This window comes from Solea solea, chromosome 18 (assembly GCF_958295425.1).
Source record: "Solea solea chromosome 18, fSolSol10.1, whole genome shotgun sequence".
NCBI classification, from domain to species: Eukaryota; Metazoa; Chordata; class Actinopteri; order Pleuronectiformes; family Soleidae; genus Solea; species Solea solea.
The window spans coordinates 15500612-15517349 of record NC_081151.1 but is presented as its reverse complement, the minus strand read 5'-3'; the positions used below and the strand labels follow the sequence as shown (position 1 = coordinate 15517349).

General features: G+C 39.6%; 2 protein-coding genes and 1 non-coding gene across 3 annotated transcripts; 1 reads left to right on the top strand and 2 right to left on the bottom strand.

Moving 5' to 3' along the window:
- Positions 1 to 1313: 1313 nt before the first annotated feature.
- fam241a (family with sequence similarity 241 member A) lies at positions 1314 to 6021 on the bottom strand. Its single transcript, XM_058616069.1, has 2 exons — positions 5811 to 6021; positions 1314 to 4500 (listed from the first exon to the last, which is right to left on the bottom strand). The coding sequence occupies exons 1-2, from the start codon at positions 5970 to 5972 to the stop codon at positions 4207 to 4209; spliced, it is 456 nt and encodes a 151-aa protein (XP_058472052.1). The 5' UTR covers positions 5973 to 6021; the 3' UTR covers positions 1314 to 4206.
- A 708-nt stretch (positions 6022 to 6729) lies between these two features.
- lrit3b (leucine-rich repeat, immunoglobulin-like and transmembrane domains 3b) lies at positions 6730 to 14824 on the top strand. The gene is made up of 6 exons (XM_058616068.1): positions 6730 to 7161; positions 8983 to 9357; positions 9659 to 9747; positions 10662 to 10955; positions 11050 to 11109; positions 14321 to 14824. Exons 1-6 carry the CDS (start codon positions 7052 to 7054, stop codon positions 14683 to 14685), a joined length of 1293 nt encoding a protein of 430 aa, XP_058472051.1. The 5' UTR covers positions 6730 to 7051; the 3' UTR covers positions 14686 to 14824.
- trnaf-gaa (transfer RNA phenylalanine (anticodon GAA)) lies at positions 13613 to 13685 on the bottom strand. The gene has a single exon. It is a non-coding gene; the product is annotated as a tRNA-Phe (tRNA).
- Positions 14825 to 16738: the final 1914 nt, after the last annotated feature.

The window sequence follows — 16738 nt, the reverse complement described above, 5'->3', positions numbered from 1 at the left end:
ACACTTTTAAAGTGCTGTATACAGACTAAAATACTTGATAATAATTGAAAGAAAAGATAAAGAAATATGAAACAAACAAACAAAAAAAAACCCAGGACACAATGAATCACAACAATCTCTCATTCTGAATTTAAAGACTAGTTTTACTTTATTTCATTTATTTTAATTTGACTCTGACTGGATCCTGCAGAGGAGATGAAAGTCAGGCACTCTTGCTTGCTTCCTTATGGTGCGTTCCAAACTTGGAGCAACCCTGACATGGCATCGCCATACACACACTGCTACTTTTACTGTTAATAGCACCTCGTACAGCACGTGATATTTGTTTCACAGTCGATCGGTACACACAGTACTGTTTATTCATAGCTGCAGACATGCTGTCACATAATACCATGAAGAGTGTTATTGACTGAGAAAGCCAACAGTTCACACAATGAGCAAGCATAAGGCACAAGAGAAAAAATTCTCTGACAACCAGACTCAAAGATGTGCAGCATCTGCCTCGCCTGGTTGAGGTTTCGCCATTATGACTCACACGGCGATGTAGTGGCTAGTATTGTTGCGTCACAGCAAGAAGTTTGAACACATTGGACGGACACATTCTCTGCCAACCGTATCCCAGAATTTTTTGCATGCCAGCAGGATAAATAGTAATGTAACCGGTCATGCTGTGTTCCATTTACATCGGAAGTTGGAACTGGGAATGACATCACCCCCAAGTTCACCACGTTCCAGTTGAGACTAAACTCTAAACTCAGGTATGGTCTGCCGTACGGCCATACAGTGCCTTGAGAATATGTATGTTGATTTGGCACGATACAAATAAAACTGAATTGAATTGAAACACAAATATATCAACATCAGGTTCATCTATAGCTGCTAAATAATGTTTTCTGGAGTTCACATATGAAAACTGCTTATGACATTCCTAAATCTATTTCTTTAAGTCTTGTATCAACACAGGTTGATTTTAAAATGTGATTCATATGGAACAAAACACAGTTTTAAACCCAGAACACACATGTTCATGACAAGTGTAGTGGATGATCCACATATTTGATTTGGCAGATTTTTACACCGGATGCCCTTCCTGATGCAACCCTCCTGTGTATCTGGTCATAGGACCAGGCACAAGGTCAGAACAGTGGATGTGGTCCCCCAATTTAGAGTGTCCACTTAACAATGAGCAATGAGGATAGGGTACTTTGCTCAGGGGTACCCCAACCCTTCAGTTATGACTACTGTACATACTGATAGTAATACAAAATGAATGAAAATAATAATTAATAATAACATAATGCCAAGGACACACGTTTTGTGAACAAAGCATTTTTAATCATGTGCATGACACTCACACACAAACAGACCAGTCTCCCTCTGCTCTAGTTCAACCACAAAAATCAGTGACAGGACTACATGATGTAAACATTAATACAAAATAAACAATAACAGAAGTAAAACATGTTTGGCTGCAAAAACATACCTGAAACTGTATTTACCATCAAAGGTCAAATCAAAGTAAACTCCTCCCTTTCACATACTTACCCTTCACATACCAGCTTCCTTAAATACATTCAGATGCAACCGAATGCTCAGTATATGAGCAAACGTAATGCTATAGATATGATAAATGTGAGCATGTTTGTTCAACTTCAGCACTTCAGAGATATACTTGGAAACCACATGCTTTGTAAATACACATGTGATACGTTTCTGCAGTACATGGTGGAAGAGATTGCATGTGAGGCAACATTTGCTCTCTAGTGGACAAAACTTACAGCAACTACATGATAACAGTAGTAAAAGCTTGTGGATACATAGTATTATTATAATAATAAGTAGTCAAAGTAGCAATAGCAGTTTGGATTTGATTAAAATCTGAAAACAATTCATAAGTAATGAATGATGGACAGCCCAGGTGAGGCCCTCGCTGTTACTGCCGCCAGTGCTTATAGTGTTGCATATTTTCAATATGTTATATGAATTTCTGAGGACGTGCACAACAAATGCAGTATATGTCAGACAGTCATGATGATGCGAACGTGTAAAGGTCGTTATCAGCAAGTATATCTTTGGTCTTCATGTTAATCCCACTCGGATAAAACGGAGTGACTGGTTAAGACACCTTTGTTCAACTGTTATTCAGACTATAGGCATTTCACCATTTTACAAAAAAACCTCAAAACAACATCCAGTGTATTTTGCCGACAGCAGGGTAAAAGTGGCAAACCCGAGCGTTCATTTCACACTGTTAAAGTCAACAATGTTCATTTTCAGTTTGTACATCCAACAAATCCCATTCACATTCAAATCCAGATGGAATTTCCACTGATCCACAATCCAGTAGTCCATTGAGACACTACACTTTGATTTCACTCTGCATACATGCCTGGCAAAGACTACAGAAATCTCCTTAAAAAGGAAACCAATCACAAACCCCTGGCGCGCTACAGGGTTTAACAAGATGGTGACAGAGAAGTGTTATTTTCATGCATGAACATGAGTGCGTTAACTGCATAATCTCTTAGCACTCCAACACATGTTTTCTACTAAGGTGTTGGAGTAAATTGCTTGTGTTGACGCCTCTAGGAACACTCCACTCTACACCTGCTATTACTTCCACAGCTACGTCTTTAGCATGCACTTCAGTTTTATGTACTGGTCTTACAGTATATGAAAGATTCATATCCTGAAAAAAACGATTACAATTTTCAGTATGAACCCGCCCAGCGCTAATCAAGATTTGCCTACATGATAAATGTCTGATACATTTTATACTAAAAGCAAACAACATAAATTGGCACAAGGAGCTTGTATCCATTTAACACATTTTCAAAAACAAAAAAAAGTTCTGTTTTGTGCCAACTTATTTCCCATCTTTCCATCAATGTGACTCATCATAAATCCCCAGTGTATGACATGTAAACATTTCGCAGCATGGTTTCACAAGAACACACGATGTACGCTTGTAATTAAAGGGATAGTTCAGGATTTCTGCCTCTATCAGCAAGTATTTGAATCACGTCGTTGAACCACATTTTTCTGACAGATATATTTTTGAAGATATAGACCCAGCATTAAAATGTTAACGTGAAAGCGGCGTCACACTATCTGATCTGTGTCCAGTAACAGAAAACACGTCCTTATGCCAGGTGTAAAGGGGACCACAGACTTACTGATGGAGGCAGCAGTAGACTCCTGTGTTCTGTTTTTGTCAGACGACATAATCACAGTGAACACGCACCTCTACTTCAAAAATCCCAGTCTATCCCTTTAATTATAGGTCGTTATTTTTTGTTTTCCTTACGACAGAATCATGTAGATGGTGATTCTGTCGTTGACACTCTGCACCTGAACCTCTGTCCTTGCACTATTTCACTTTAGTAAGTGTGTAGGAGCCAAGGTTCATTTCCAGCCTTAGTAGGAAGATTGTGATTAACAGACAAAAGTGTCTGCCCAGGAGACACATGTGAGCCAAAAACTGAAAAATCAATTTGGCTACGTAGAGCTGCAACTAGTGATTATGCATTAATCTATGGATTATTTTCTCGATTAATCTTGTTTGGTGCATTAAATTTAAGATTTAAGAAGCTCAATGATCAGATTGAAACTACAACTGATTAAAATGATGACATGATGCTGAAAGCTTATTATGGAAATGTATCAATAAAGCCAAAAAAGAAAAGAAAAGAAAAAAACTACGGCACCTTCCTTTAATGATTGTCAGAGACTGAAACTGCCACATTTAGGCCCAGGAAGTTCAAGAGCAACGCTGAACTGAGGTGAGTGAAAAAGACAGTGTTGCTTTAAGTGATGTACCGTATTTTAAAGTGAAAGGATCCTTACGGAGACAATTTTATATCCTGAGCATTTTGACTCTTGGCTTTCACTTTTGTAGCCTTTGACTCGAGAACACAAACAAACCTTGTCAAGGGGTTTGTTCCCCTTGCTTCAAATCACATGACACCATTCTGCCGAGTCAGCAGTGGCAGGACAACAGCTCCACCTCTGTTTAATGAGACAGAAGAGGATGAGTGAACCTGCTTCCTGTCCATCGGCCACTAAACCAGAGCAGCGCAGCGCTGTTCACAAAGCTGCCTCACTAAAAGCACACACCCACTGCATGTTCCAATCATAATATCCTGCCTTTGTATAGAAGTAATGAAGCAAAAGAAAAGACCAGGCTCCACTGGTAATCCATTCTCATTACTTCTGGATGTAGATGATGATGATGCACAGAGCTCCCACCAGGCCCAGAGCCTGAATACCCAGAAACCAGAGCAGCAGCCAGAAGAAGACGATCACCACTGGCTCCACTATCTTGTCCCCAAAGTACATCTGGCTGAAGCCCATCCCCCGCAGGCACTTGTTGAGCATCCCGAACAGAGTCCCCATGCGCTCACAGTCATCTAGCTGAGGCCGTGTGGTGGGATCGTCCACATGGGGCCACGCAGCACTGGGGTCACTGGGTGGTCCAGGTCGTGTCCGTCTAACATTGCCCTGTGGAGACAAAGTTCTAATAATGAACAGAGCTGCTCCTGGATTCTTCTTGCCTGTTGCAGCCCATTAAAAGAGAAGAACATGGGCTCTAACTAGTAGAAGAGCAAGAGAGACAGCGTATCTGCAGGTTTAAGCAAGTTCAATTTAAAAGGGTGCCAATTATTTGGTCATTTGTATTTTATTTAGACAATGAAAATGCATTCATATCATCAAATACTTTGATGATTTTGGTATTTTTAAAATAATGTAAAATGTTGTCTTTGAAACAATGTGATGACATCATAAGATAAAATGCAAAGTGCTGCCGCAGATCGGACTGCATGGTGTTTGTTGCCTAGTTTCGTTTCCGGACCTGGTGAGATCACATCTAAGGAAGTCGATTCAGTGCAAGGCGAGTAACTTAATATAGCTCATTTATTTTAAGTTCCTGTTTAGCATAACGTTAGGTGTTCTTTGTAGAAGCCAAGTTATCTTTGTAGATGCTAACTCACTGTTACAAATACTAAATCATTTATTATTATCATAAAAATACTTCCCCTCACTGTGAACTAGCTGTGCAACGATGAATTCAGAACAGGCTACAATTAACGTTAGTTAGTAGTTACTGGTTCCATGTTCTTTTACGTTTTGTAGTTTTATTACAATGTAACATGAATAAAAACATTTCCCCCAAAATGAAATAACTTTGTAATAGTAACGTTCATCATGTTTTATTAAGAGCCTGCAGATGCCCTGGAGAGAGAGAGTGTGTGTGTCAAAGCTCACACTGCTGTAACATGAAATAAGATTAAATGCATTTGAATAAGAAATCATGTGATCATCAGTGTTATGTATTGTGTGCAGCTAAGGAATGTAGTTTATGTGATTAGATCTAAGGACGCACAAAGAGAACTTATCGTCATCATATGACATGTCAACATATGATCTCATCACTCTGAATGGAATGTTAATGCCAGGTCTGAACGGGCTCCATAATGCTCTTCTTATTACACATGTAGTGATATATGAACACAGACCGAAGCTAAGCTTCCCCATGCAGTAAGTTATTACAGGTAAATACGACATGGTCCAATTTAGCCTAATTTACTTGTGCCATGGTCTTTATTGAGGTCTGTATGACTTCGTAATCAAACACTCGATTGCAGGATTTTCTTAATGGAGTTTGGTTTACCAGCACTCTGAAGCCAACAGCTCAGTAAGTTTAGCTGCGACACGGAGAAACGATTTGACACTTTGTTCCACGCGTGTCCCGTGCTCGAACGGCTAGGTTAGCATAACTCTGCTCTGCTATGTCATGTCGCCGCAGTTACCTGGTGTCGCTGGTGTTGGAGTGTGGGCTGCCTAGCACTGGGGACCGGCAGAGCAGAGTGTCCGCCTCCTCTCCGGTTCACTGACGGTGGCTCGTCAAAGTCACGTCGATGAAAGACATGCTGGTCGTTTCCCGGCAGCGTAACAGTGGACATTTTTACCATAAGGAAGAGACACTGACAGCTGTGACGGTCGAAACAACAAACCGACACTTGATTTTTGCGGGTCTACACTAGGCATTACGGTACAATAGCGCAAGGACTCATTTCAAAATAAAAACGATTTTTGCTGGAAGTGAACAGATAGATTGATAGTGCGTCAATAAACAGGCCACATCATAAATGTATACGCTGATACCTTATCATACCAATGCAAGCCCAACTCATGAATTTAACTGTTCATCATTTATGAGCTAACAGGATGTGAAACATCGCGCCAATCAGCAAGTTACTTTTATTTTGAAATCAGACTCTTACCCTAATATCTGTAGTAAATAATCCGGAAGCATAGTTTTGTTTGTTTGTTTTTTCCTAACTTTATTTAATCCATGAGCAATATACTAGACATGTGTGCGACCAAGTTATTTAACCAATCAAACCAAAATAAATAAGTACATACAACTAAAATCAAATACATATTAAATAAACAAAATAAGATATAGAAACAGTCAAAATATTGTTTTAGTGATTTCAGATTTTTTTCTTATGTCATGATCATGAAACCACAAAATCTAAAAAAAATTGCATGTTTATTTTTTACCCAGAAGCATTGGTGGATAGCCAATTGTCTGGTAATCTTCACAGCTCTATTCCCCAAAGAAATTCATTCCTAAAACAATGGCAGGTAGAGGTTGGGTCCATGTAGCTCCAACAGGCTGTTCTATCTGCTTTAAAAGATTGTTAAAAATGGGTTGAATAAATTTAAATGTTCCCATTTTTTTTTTTTAGAAATTGTTAATTTACCTTGTTTACCTTTATTGTTATATTAAATATAAGTTATGTTAAAATGTTTTATGATAAATGAAAGATACATAATGATTGTACCATTCAAGTGAATGTAAACAAACAAATGACTAGGCTGGCCCTGATGTTGTGACTTCTTCTGACTGTGAGGCATGGGATTACACTCTACTTGTAAGAAGTGTAATCCCAGCTAATCTGGGATTCAGTTTCACACTGCACTATGGGAGCACTTTTAGTTTGCAGAGGAGTGGTAATACAGAAAAACGGATGTCTGTTGAAGGATGTATCTGCTGCTCCTTGTTCACATCTTCCAGTCGTTTCTGTTGGCCATCCGCTCCTGTCCAGCCCTATGTGTCTGCTCGTATGGAAACAGTGGAACAGCACAGCTCAGGTTGAGTTAGACTAACTTCATTCTCATCTCTGTGTTTGTGTTCAAGTGTTTCCCCATGAATATAAGTCATTATAGCCTGTTACTGTCTTTTCAAATCATGACACCTCTAGATGTTAGCAAATCACTTCATAGCATCACATGCAAATTAGTTTACATCGTGGACAAAAGTGTTTATCACAAACATTTGACAGAGGCTAAACAAAGGTCAAAAGGTTAAAGACTTCTTAATCATCCTGAAAAGAGTGAAATTGGTTTCAATAAATAAATCAGAAATTAATAATTTAATAAAAACCAAAATACCACTTAGAATATAATGTAATATATAATGTAGCGCCAACTGCACTACCATAACAGTTTAAAGGACATAACAGTATGGATAGTATGGATTAAGGCTACATGTGAAATTGTTTTTGGGAAACAAAATTTAAAAGACAAGTCATGATTTTGAGTTTTAATCCAGAATTCTGAGAAAAAACCCAACATAATTAAAACAGCACCCTGACACATACAAGACATTTCTAGAGTTGTTGTTCCACGGCCGCTTTGGATAAATGCATGTGCCATCTGACTAAATACAATCACCAGGAGGAATATGCCAGTAAGTTAATGAAGGTAAACAGTGAGTTTATGTAATAGATGTGTTTTTTAGGGATTTTCAAATGAATGTTTAGGTGAGTATTGCTCCCACCACATGCGCCAAATTCACACGACATGGCTTTCAAAGTCGGGGGATCACTGTGTATCCCACACAACATGACATATGGTCTTGTCGAATGAAATTCTGCTGTTTCCTGTCCAGGCTTTAGCTATGGTCAGTCTGTCCTTTGGCTGTTGCTTCCACTTTAACTGCCGTAAGACACAATTACTAGATAGCCATCACTCCTAGAAAACTGCAACAAGCGCGTTTGTTGACATGTTTTCTGTCGTTTCACATACTTCATCAAGATCATTCGTCTGATTTGTTGTAGGTCAATTGTGTAGGCATTTTTATCTAAATAGTCATACTCAATCTGAAATGAGATTGACATGCAGTCTAGCATTAGCCAGGCTAATCGTCACCTCAAATCCCAGTTAGACAGGGGCCTCTGTGTGGAGTTCGTATGTTCTCCTTGTGTGTATTCTCGTGGTACTCCATCTTCCTCCCACAGTCCAACTACATGCAAACTGGGGTTAAGTTCCCTGGAGATTCTAAATTGAGCATAGGTGTGAACGTGTGTGTTAATTGTTGTGAGTCTCTGTGTTTTGGTCCTGTGATGGACTGGTGACCTGTCCAGGGTGAACTCATTGACTGTATATAAAAACGGATGGAGCCTTTCCTGTGGTGAAACCTCAGGATTCACGGTTTGACTGGTGCCATGTTAATTTTTGTTTTCATCACCCAAGAGGGCTCTGTTATAAAAACAAACAGGGAACAGTACATTTATTGTTATTTGAACAATATTAATTTGACACCTCAAAAGAAACACACTACGATAAAGCAAGGACATAAGGGCTGCTCCAGGTGGCAGGTATGAATCAAGTCAGGTCTCATTTTTCCCCTTGAATCTTTGGTGTAACTCATGGGACATCTTGTCAAGGAAGGTGAAGAACACCTTTCCCCGGTAGTGCTCTTCTAAGTCATGGGCTTGGTATTCCTCTGTAGCTGATTTAGAGCTATACTTGTACTTTTGAGGTACCTTCCTGTGTCTGGCTTGTCCAGGTATTTCTTCTGGCAGTGATTTGGGGGGGTGCATATGTTGAAGTCACTGTTGACTTTGTATCAGTACTAGCTTCATCTGGACTATCACTTTAAGGCCTTATATATATGCATTTCATTGACAGGCTGGTGCAGTGCAGTGACTTTGGAATCTTAGTTGTGCCCATCAACGTGCCGGCTGACACAGTTAAACTGCGTCTGGAGAAAACCTTGATCTCCAGGTTGCCCCGGGCAGCATTTTACAACCTTTCAGAGCTGCAGTTCTTGTGGCTTGTCTACAACTCCATCACATCCATCCACCCCAGTAGCTTCGTCAACCTCAAGTCCCTGCGAGAGCTGCGTCTGGACGGAAACCTCCTGACATCCTTCCCGTGGGAGGGGCTAAGGGACACACCTCAGCTCCAGACTTTGGGTCTTCACAACAACCGTTTGTCCAGCCTTCCTGCTCACGCTGCTCTCTTTCTCCTCAATATCACCTGCCTTGACCTGTCCAGCAACAGGTGGGTCCACATGCTTACATATGTAAAAAAAAAAAAACACTAAATAGCTGTCAGCAGTCTTCAGCTTTCCTTTCCTTTCCTTTGTTCTTTCTTTTTCTGATTCCTTTTTAGCCACCAAATATTGCTTATTCAGAATGTTTTTTGTGTTTTACAGTTGTTGGGCTTTTGGGTTTGTCTGTTACTGTTACTTTCCTCTTAACCATATTTTGTCTTATTTGTTCTATGTGTCTTATAAAGTGTCTTTTTGTTGCCTTTCCTTGTCTCTCTTCTCCTCATCATTCATCACTCTGTCACTCCTCAGGCTGGCGATGTTACCTGCTGAGCTGCTGGACCTCTGGCTTCCTCTCCCAGGACAACAACAGGAAGGACAAGTAAAACGACGAATATTGGGTACAGTGTGTTTTACAGTGAGTTTAATACAAAAAGAGGTGAAGAAGAGAGTGCAGGCAGGGTGCAGGGGGTGAGCAAAAGGGAAAGGGAAGGTCTACGAGAGGGCAATGAGACCTGCTATGATGTATGGCTTGGAGACAATTGAACTGTTTAAAAGACAGAAGGTAGAGCTAGGGTGGCAGAGCTGAAGATGCAGAGATTTTAATTGGGAGTGACCAGGATGGACAGGATTAGAAATTAGAATATTCCAGGGACAGCTCAGAAAATAAAGTAAGAGTCAAGGTTGAAATGGTTCAGTCACGTGCAGAGGAGAGATAATGATTGAGGATGTTGAAGATGGAGCTGCCGGGCAGAAGGGAAAGAGGAAGACCAACAGAGAAGGTTCATGGATGTTGTGAAGGAGGACATGACGACAGTTCAGTTGGTGTAACAGAAGAAGACACAAGGGAAAGGGCAAAATGGAGGCAGATCATCCACTGTGGTGACCCCAAAGGGAGAAGCCGAAAGAAGAAGGTTTAGGAGCAGTCAAAAAGCAGATAAATTCATGCAGCCGAGAAATAACACAGGGGCAGCCCATGGCTAAGCAGAAAGGGAACTTGGCTTGTAACCGGCGGGTTATCGGTTTGAGTGCAGGGTACAATACCTTTGAGTATAGTACCCCATCCCAATTGCTCATTGACCAAATTCCTTCAACATTACTCATGAAAGACTCCAGGGCCTTCTTAGCTGTTCTTCAAAACCTTGATAGCAAAAAGTTCACGACTAAATCCTACACACAGGTCTGGACATTGTCAGGCTGATGCTTTATATCCAGATAAGTGCTCACATGCTTCATAAGTGTCGATGGCATTGTCCACCCAATGACACAGTTCAAACATGACAATGCTTTTGACAAAATTGTACTGCATACCCAGGTGTCCACGACAACCCTTGGTTGTGTGACTGTCAGATCTTCACACTGATATCCTTGTCCATGTCCCTGGGGAGTCCCATTGTTCTCATGGATCAGCTGCTGATGTGCAGCGAGTCAAAGGGTCAGTCAGCAATGCTCTTGACCAAGGCTGAACTGTCCCGCTGTATGAGGCCCTCAGTCCAGCCTGCAACCACCAGTGTGATTTCAACACTGGGCAGTAATGTAATTCTCCGCTGTGATGCTAGAGGCTATCCAACACCAACCCTGACTTGGATCAAAACTTCATCTTACACTGGTAAGCAATCCATGGTTAACCAGCTCTTTGGTGATGAGGTGATGTTACTGTGGTCAGAGCATTCCCCTCACTAATAATTTGGTTCTCTGTGCAGATTGTTGCCAGCAACACCTCCTTGAGAATTCTGAACAGTTACCAAGGAAATTGGACAGCTGTAAGTGGTGCTACTGTGTCTCTGTCAATTTGTATTTTAAGCTTTACATTGTAGGGGAATGGGCTTTGCAATGTGGTGCTGTAAACTGTACATTTACTTTTATCCACAGAAACTTGTGCTCGGGTGTCAAAAGTACCAGTGTCAATTAGTAAGATTACACTTTAGTGAAACACCAGACTGCATCTCAATCTCATTAGAGATTGAAAATGGGACTGGAAAGGGTGTAAAGGCGCGACCATCAGACATAGATCAAAATGCTTCTGTACACAATTGGATAGACCTAAAACAAATCAGACCAATGATCCGGATGACATACTGTATATAGAGTGACGGAAAATGTGTCAACAAATGTGCTCGTTGTAGTTTTCTGTTTTCTACGAGCTATGGCTGCAGTGCCGGCCCATGGCATAAGCAATATAGGCAAACGCTAAAGGCGCTGATCTAGGGGGCGCCACCATCTAGGGGGCACCACAATGTGGGAAGAAAAAAAAAAGGTGTGACTTTCAATATTTTCATACTAAAACTATAAGGTGATATTATTTCTTACTATGAAAAAAAAAATGTCCACATTCATTTAACTGTATAGCAAAGCCTATTAAATAATAATAACACTTTATTAAGCCCCCCATCGTACGTCCGCCCCCCCCCCCCCCCAGAATTTTGACAACAATGTCAAAACGACCAAGACTTTCCGGTGCCCAAGGAAGGAAAAAAAGAAAAGAAGAGGAGGAAAAATGCGACAAAGACAGAGGTACAGTAAAGATAAGGTCATGAAAATATTTTTCTGTTTCAGAACGACAGTAACCGTTAGCCTAACATTAGCGTTAGCTCGTTTTAGCGTCAGTTCATGTTATAGATAGTAATACTCCCACCTTATACTGTATTTCTCACAAAGAAATATAAGGTCTGGTCTTTACAAATGTCCCTAAGAAATTCTCAGGGACATTTCTAAAGATTAGCTCTATTCAGATCTATTTAGATCTATTCAGCAGGTGTTTACGTGTGTCTACATATTTATTTTTATTTGTTATTGGTTAGCTAACGTTTGCTCTGCTTCTAACAGTCAGTCAAATGCTATTCCTTTCACACACCAGTTGTAAGCCTTGTTGTTTGTTGTGTTACAGTTCAGCATACATATACATCTAAAGTGTGTTTATAGTGTTAAACTTTACATCCATGTTAAAGTGCACATTCTTAATGTTAATGCATTCCCATATGTTATATTATACTGCAGTTTACTGCTTCATTGAATTCTGCTAATCAGTATTTCACTGTAATGACAAAGATTAAATCTCATCTAATTTGCTTTTCAGAAGTAATGGCACTGTATTCATGTACAGTACAGTGAAATTAATGTTTTTTATTTTTTTAATTTAATTGTATTCTTGCAATTATTTCTTTTATTATTAGACTGTAACACCCAATGGTGTCACTTACTCATCTTCTCTCTTCAGATGCGCTGTTTTTTTCATTTCTTAATCCTGGGCCAGACATCACCGCTTCAACGGCATCAACTGATCCTCCTGTCGCCTCCACCTCCGAAGAACCCAGTGATGCAGCATCAGTAATTAGGGCTGCACCAGTAGACCCTGCTGACAGAAGGACGGACGAAGGTGTCAACATGAGTATTTTAACAGACACTTAGTCAATGGGGAAACAATCAGAAGAAGCTGGCTGATGTACTCAAAAAAGGATGACGAAAGCTTACATTGCTTCTGCTGCAAAATGTTTTCCAAGAGAGATTACAAACTGAATATGGAAGGACCAACGGACTGGAAAAATGAAAGCCACTTGCTCAAGGTCCATGAGGATAGCCAGGAGCATAATGCTCACATGGCAGCATGGAAGGACTTGGAGGTCCGTTTTGCGAAAGGCTCACAAAAGATAAACAAGCGATGACACTCGCTGAGGCTGAGAGAAAAAGGTGGCGCAACGTTCTACATCGATTGCAATATTTCAGTCCTTAGCTGAAAGAAACATAGCTTTAAGGGGGTCCACAGACACATTAAATAAACCAGACAATGGCAAATTTCTAAAAGAGGTGGAGCTCATGGCCAAATTTGATCCAGTCATCACGCAGCAAGCCTCAGTCTGCCTCAAATCCCATCAGCACACACACACAGAGCCACCAAAAACAATACTTCACTCCTACTCTGTGGGGCGAATGAACTGATAGAGTTCAAAAACTGCCTCAGTTCAAAAATAATAGAAAGCATTGTGATAGAGATCAACGGGGCCAAGAAAAAGCAACAGGTACAATCAAAGAAGAAGAATTATACTTTATTAATCCCCTTAGGGAAATTATTTGTCTGCATTTGACCCATCCTAGAATTAGGAGAAGTGGGCTGCGCCACTGAGTAGCGCCCAGGGAGCAATAGGGGCTGGGTACCTTGCTCAGGGGTAGCCTGGACCTTTAGACCTGGTGGGTACATCCGGCGACCCTCCAGTTACAAGCCAAGTTCACTTTCCACTTGGACACGGGTTGCCCAAAAACCATTATAAATGCCGAAACCCGGGATTGAACCAGGGACCTTCAGATCTTCAGTCTGACGCTCTCCCAACTGAGCTATTTCGGCATGCAGTCAATCAGAATAATTATAGTAACTTGCTACCCCAAGGGAAGGGTGCTAAAGAATGGAAGGAGTCAAGAATTTTTATTCAACACTTACATTTCATTAGTTAATAATGGATTTAATAATCTCATCCCTGCAAAGTAGCTTTTTACTACTTTTTATATCAAACATTCACTGTATTAATTAATTCTATAAAATAAAATAAATGTCATTCCACAAGCCCTGTCTTGGCAGTTTGTATGTTAAATAGTATAATGTGTTTTACTGTCAAAAAAAAAAGACACTCACTTCATCACTTCCGGGTAATAGCATTTGGTTCATTCCCTTTCCCTATGGAGTGTGGCTTTTGTAAAAAAAAAAATTGCGATTGATAAAAGTGTTTCATGTTTTGTTTTTGAAAATGTAAATGTGTGTTTCAGTGGTTCCCAGAGTTTCTTGGTTGTTTCAGGAAATGTCTGTTTTTTATTTTAAATGACAAAGGAAAATATTGTGTAGGGTAATTTCTGTTTCTATATGGAGAAGGTCTCAGTTAGCAGTCCTGGAGTAAAAGCAATATCAAATATCTAACATCAAATTTGGAGGACAATTTACATGGTGTCTGGTAAATTGCCTAAGAAAAGTGTGTTTTTATGTTTCAGATATGCAGGTATCTCGAGTGGGGGATTGCTGGTCAATCATCAGCCTCAATGGCCTATCATACAAGGATGCAGGGGAATATCGCTGCCAGGCGAGGAATGGCGCCGGAACATCTGAAGCCCTGATTAAACTAAAGGTGGTGGGTGTCACAAGACTCTCCCGTCTCCCAAAGAAGAAATCTCAAAAGACTAAACTCAAATCATTGTTTAAATACAGGAACCTGAACCCAAATCCAGCTCCAGTCTCAACCCCCATAGGGAAGAAGAAGGAGATGCTCCAAAACGTCACACCACCTTCTTTTAATAAGACCCAGACTGTTCTTCATGTAGTGTCCAAAGGACTTCCCATAGATGAGACCATTAAATGACTCAAAAAACACAAAGAATAAGAGTCATTCATCATGTTATTAGACAACTCCACATCTGTTTTGTTAGAAATATGCATGAAATATGATGCAGATGGTCAAGGTCTGTGACATTGGTGTTTTCACATACTGAGCTTTTTTGTGTCACTGTGCTGCAGAATAAAATTGAATTTGTTAATAAGTTATCCTGACAAATTGTCTTAACTGTAAAATAGTTTTTAAAAAGAGCACTCAGAGAGCACAGACACTTGTCATCTGTGTACCGGTACCTGAAATATTTATATTTTGATCGACTGGATCCAGAAGACTTGAGCTATTACCATTTTACAAAAGCATGACGAAAGTCATCCTGATCTGTTAAGATGAGATTTACATATCTGAGCTTGTTCAATGGGACGTTCCATGTTATATTTAAATGGCTGCCAAATTTCGTAATGAAATTTAGGCTGGTGGTAAGGTTTCTTGAAAATTTGAATCTTTGAGAAGATTCTTACCAAAATGTATATAAGAGAATACTCGCATGGATATTTTGCATTGCAGATGCAGGTTAGAAATAATATAAATATAAATCACATACGGGTAACATTATTTCTGGCCCTTGGTTTGTCTACATCAGTGTGGCCTTCTGGAAAAAAGAAAAAAAAGCCCACCCTGGTAATAAATCGTCATTGAGAGAGGCAGACTTCCCTTGTGGCCCTTTTAAATAAATCAAGTTGCTCACATGAAATATGAACAATTTTCCCTTTTCTTGACTATTCCCAGATCCCTTTATTGTGATAGGGGACAAAATCATATCTCATAAATGACACTGCTTTTTGGTTGCATATACTGTAGGAAATCTTTAACAAGGAAAATGGGAACAAGAGCAAAAATGTTTTTAACTGAAATCACTGAAAATCTTTGTTCCATTATAAATTAATTCAAGATCTATGCCATTCAACAAATTACACATTTGAGTTTTTATTGCATATTAAGATGGTATCCAAAGATGTTTTTTTTAAAAAATGAGTTTATTAGAAAAAGGATTTTGTTTAATGTTTTTTAGTTTGAACAATCTGAGCACAGCATTTTACTTACATTTTTAATCTAGAAAATACACCCAGTACCTAAAAGTGTGGGGCCAGTACTTTAAGCATTTATTTTCCCTTTGAATGAGAAAGATCCTGTATTTCAGAACTATATCAATATCTTTAACTGCAGTACTGTAATGAACCGTAATAAGGAGTAAGATGTTTACTACTGTAACAAAGCAGAGTGCTAAAACACACAGAGAGAAATATGAGTTGCTTTGTGTTGCAGTTATAGTCAATATGTATAACCTCAATCTTTTTTCCATTCTAAAGTGTTTAAGCAGCTCACTAAAATATGTGGCAGCAGTTGAGTATATGGTTAAAAATGAAAACTCTATCATGCCTTTTATGGTACACAAAGTCTCATGAGTGAGTCGGGGTTGCTGCTTTTCCAAAGTTGCATTTTTGGGTAATTACAGTGTTAGCATCTGGCCAACTGACTTCATTCTTGCAACACTTTTGCACATCCTTTCCAGGCCAGGCTTCATGTTTCTTGATGATTCCAGTTCACAGCGACTTGAGCTGTGGCATAAGAAGATAAAAAACAATAAATACAGTTTTCATCGTATACATTGTTGGCAAGTAGGATTGCATTCCTGGAGAGTCAAACTCAGTGATTCATATACCACCAGAGGGGGAGCACTGTGGACTGCACCACTGTCTCCATGTCTGCTCACAACTTAAGGCAAAACTGGGGTATTCTTTTCAATGAAAACATGAAATGTCCAAATATTTAAAGGAAATAAAAAAGATCAAACATCATTTGTTGGTTTCCTATGTATTTCCAAATACATTTGTGATATTTAATCAAAGATTTGTGGAAATATTTTACAGTGTGCATACAATATTATCTGAGGGGAATTAGGCTTGTAACCAGAGGGTAGTCGGTTCAAATCCCAGGAGAGGTCAAGGGCATATACTGTATGTAGATTTGAAATTGTTATGATTCAAAAGAATGGTTTACGTATTTGTGTGGTTTTATGAGG

Bases quoted from the DNA above. Each gene is read 5' to 3' on its own strand.
- fam241a (XM_058616069.1), bottom strand. From the start codon at position 5,972: ATGGTAAAAATGTCCACTGTTACGCTGCCGGGAAACGACCAGCATGTC. The intron at 4,501-5,810 runs GTAACTGCGGCG...TTGTCTCCACAG, and splicing joins TCCAACACCAGCGACACCAG to GGCAATGTTAGACGGACACG.
- lrit3b (XM_058616068.1), top strand. From the start codon at position 7,052: ATGTATCTGCTGCTCCTTGTTCACATCTTCCAGTCGTTTCTGTTGGCC. The intron at 9,748-10,661 runs GTACAGTGTGTT...CTGCATACCCAG, and splicing joins AGTAAAACGACGAATATTGG to GTGTCCACGACAACCCTTGG. The intron at 11,110-14,320 runs GTAAGTGGTGCT...TTTATGTTTCAG, and splicing joins ACCAAGGAAATTGGACAGCT to ATATGCAGGTATCTCGAGTG.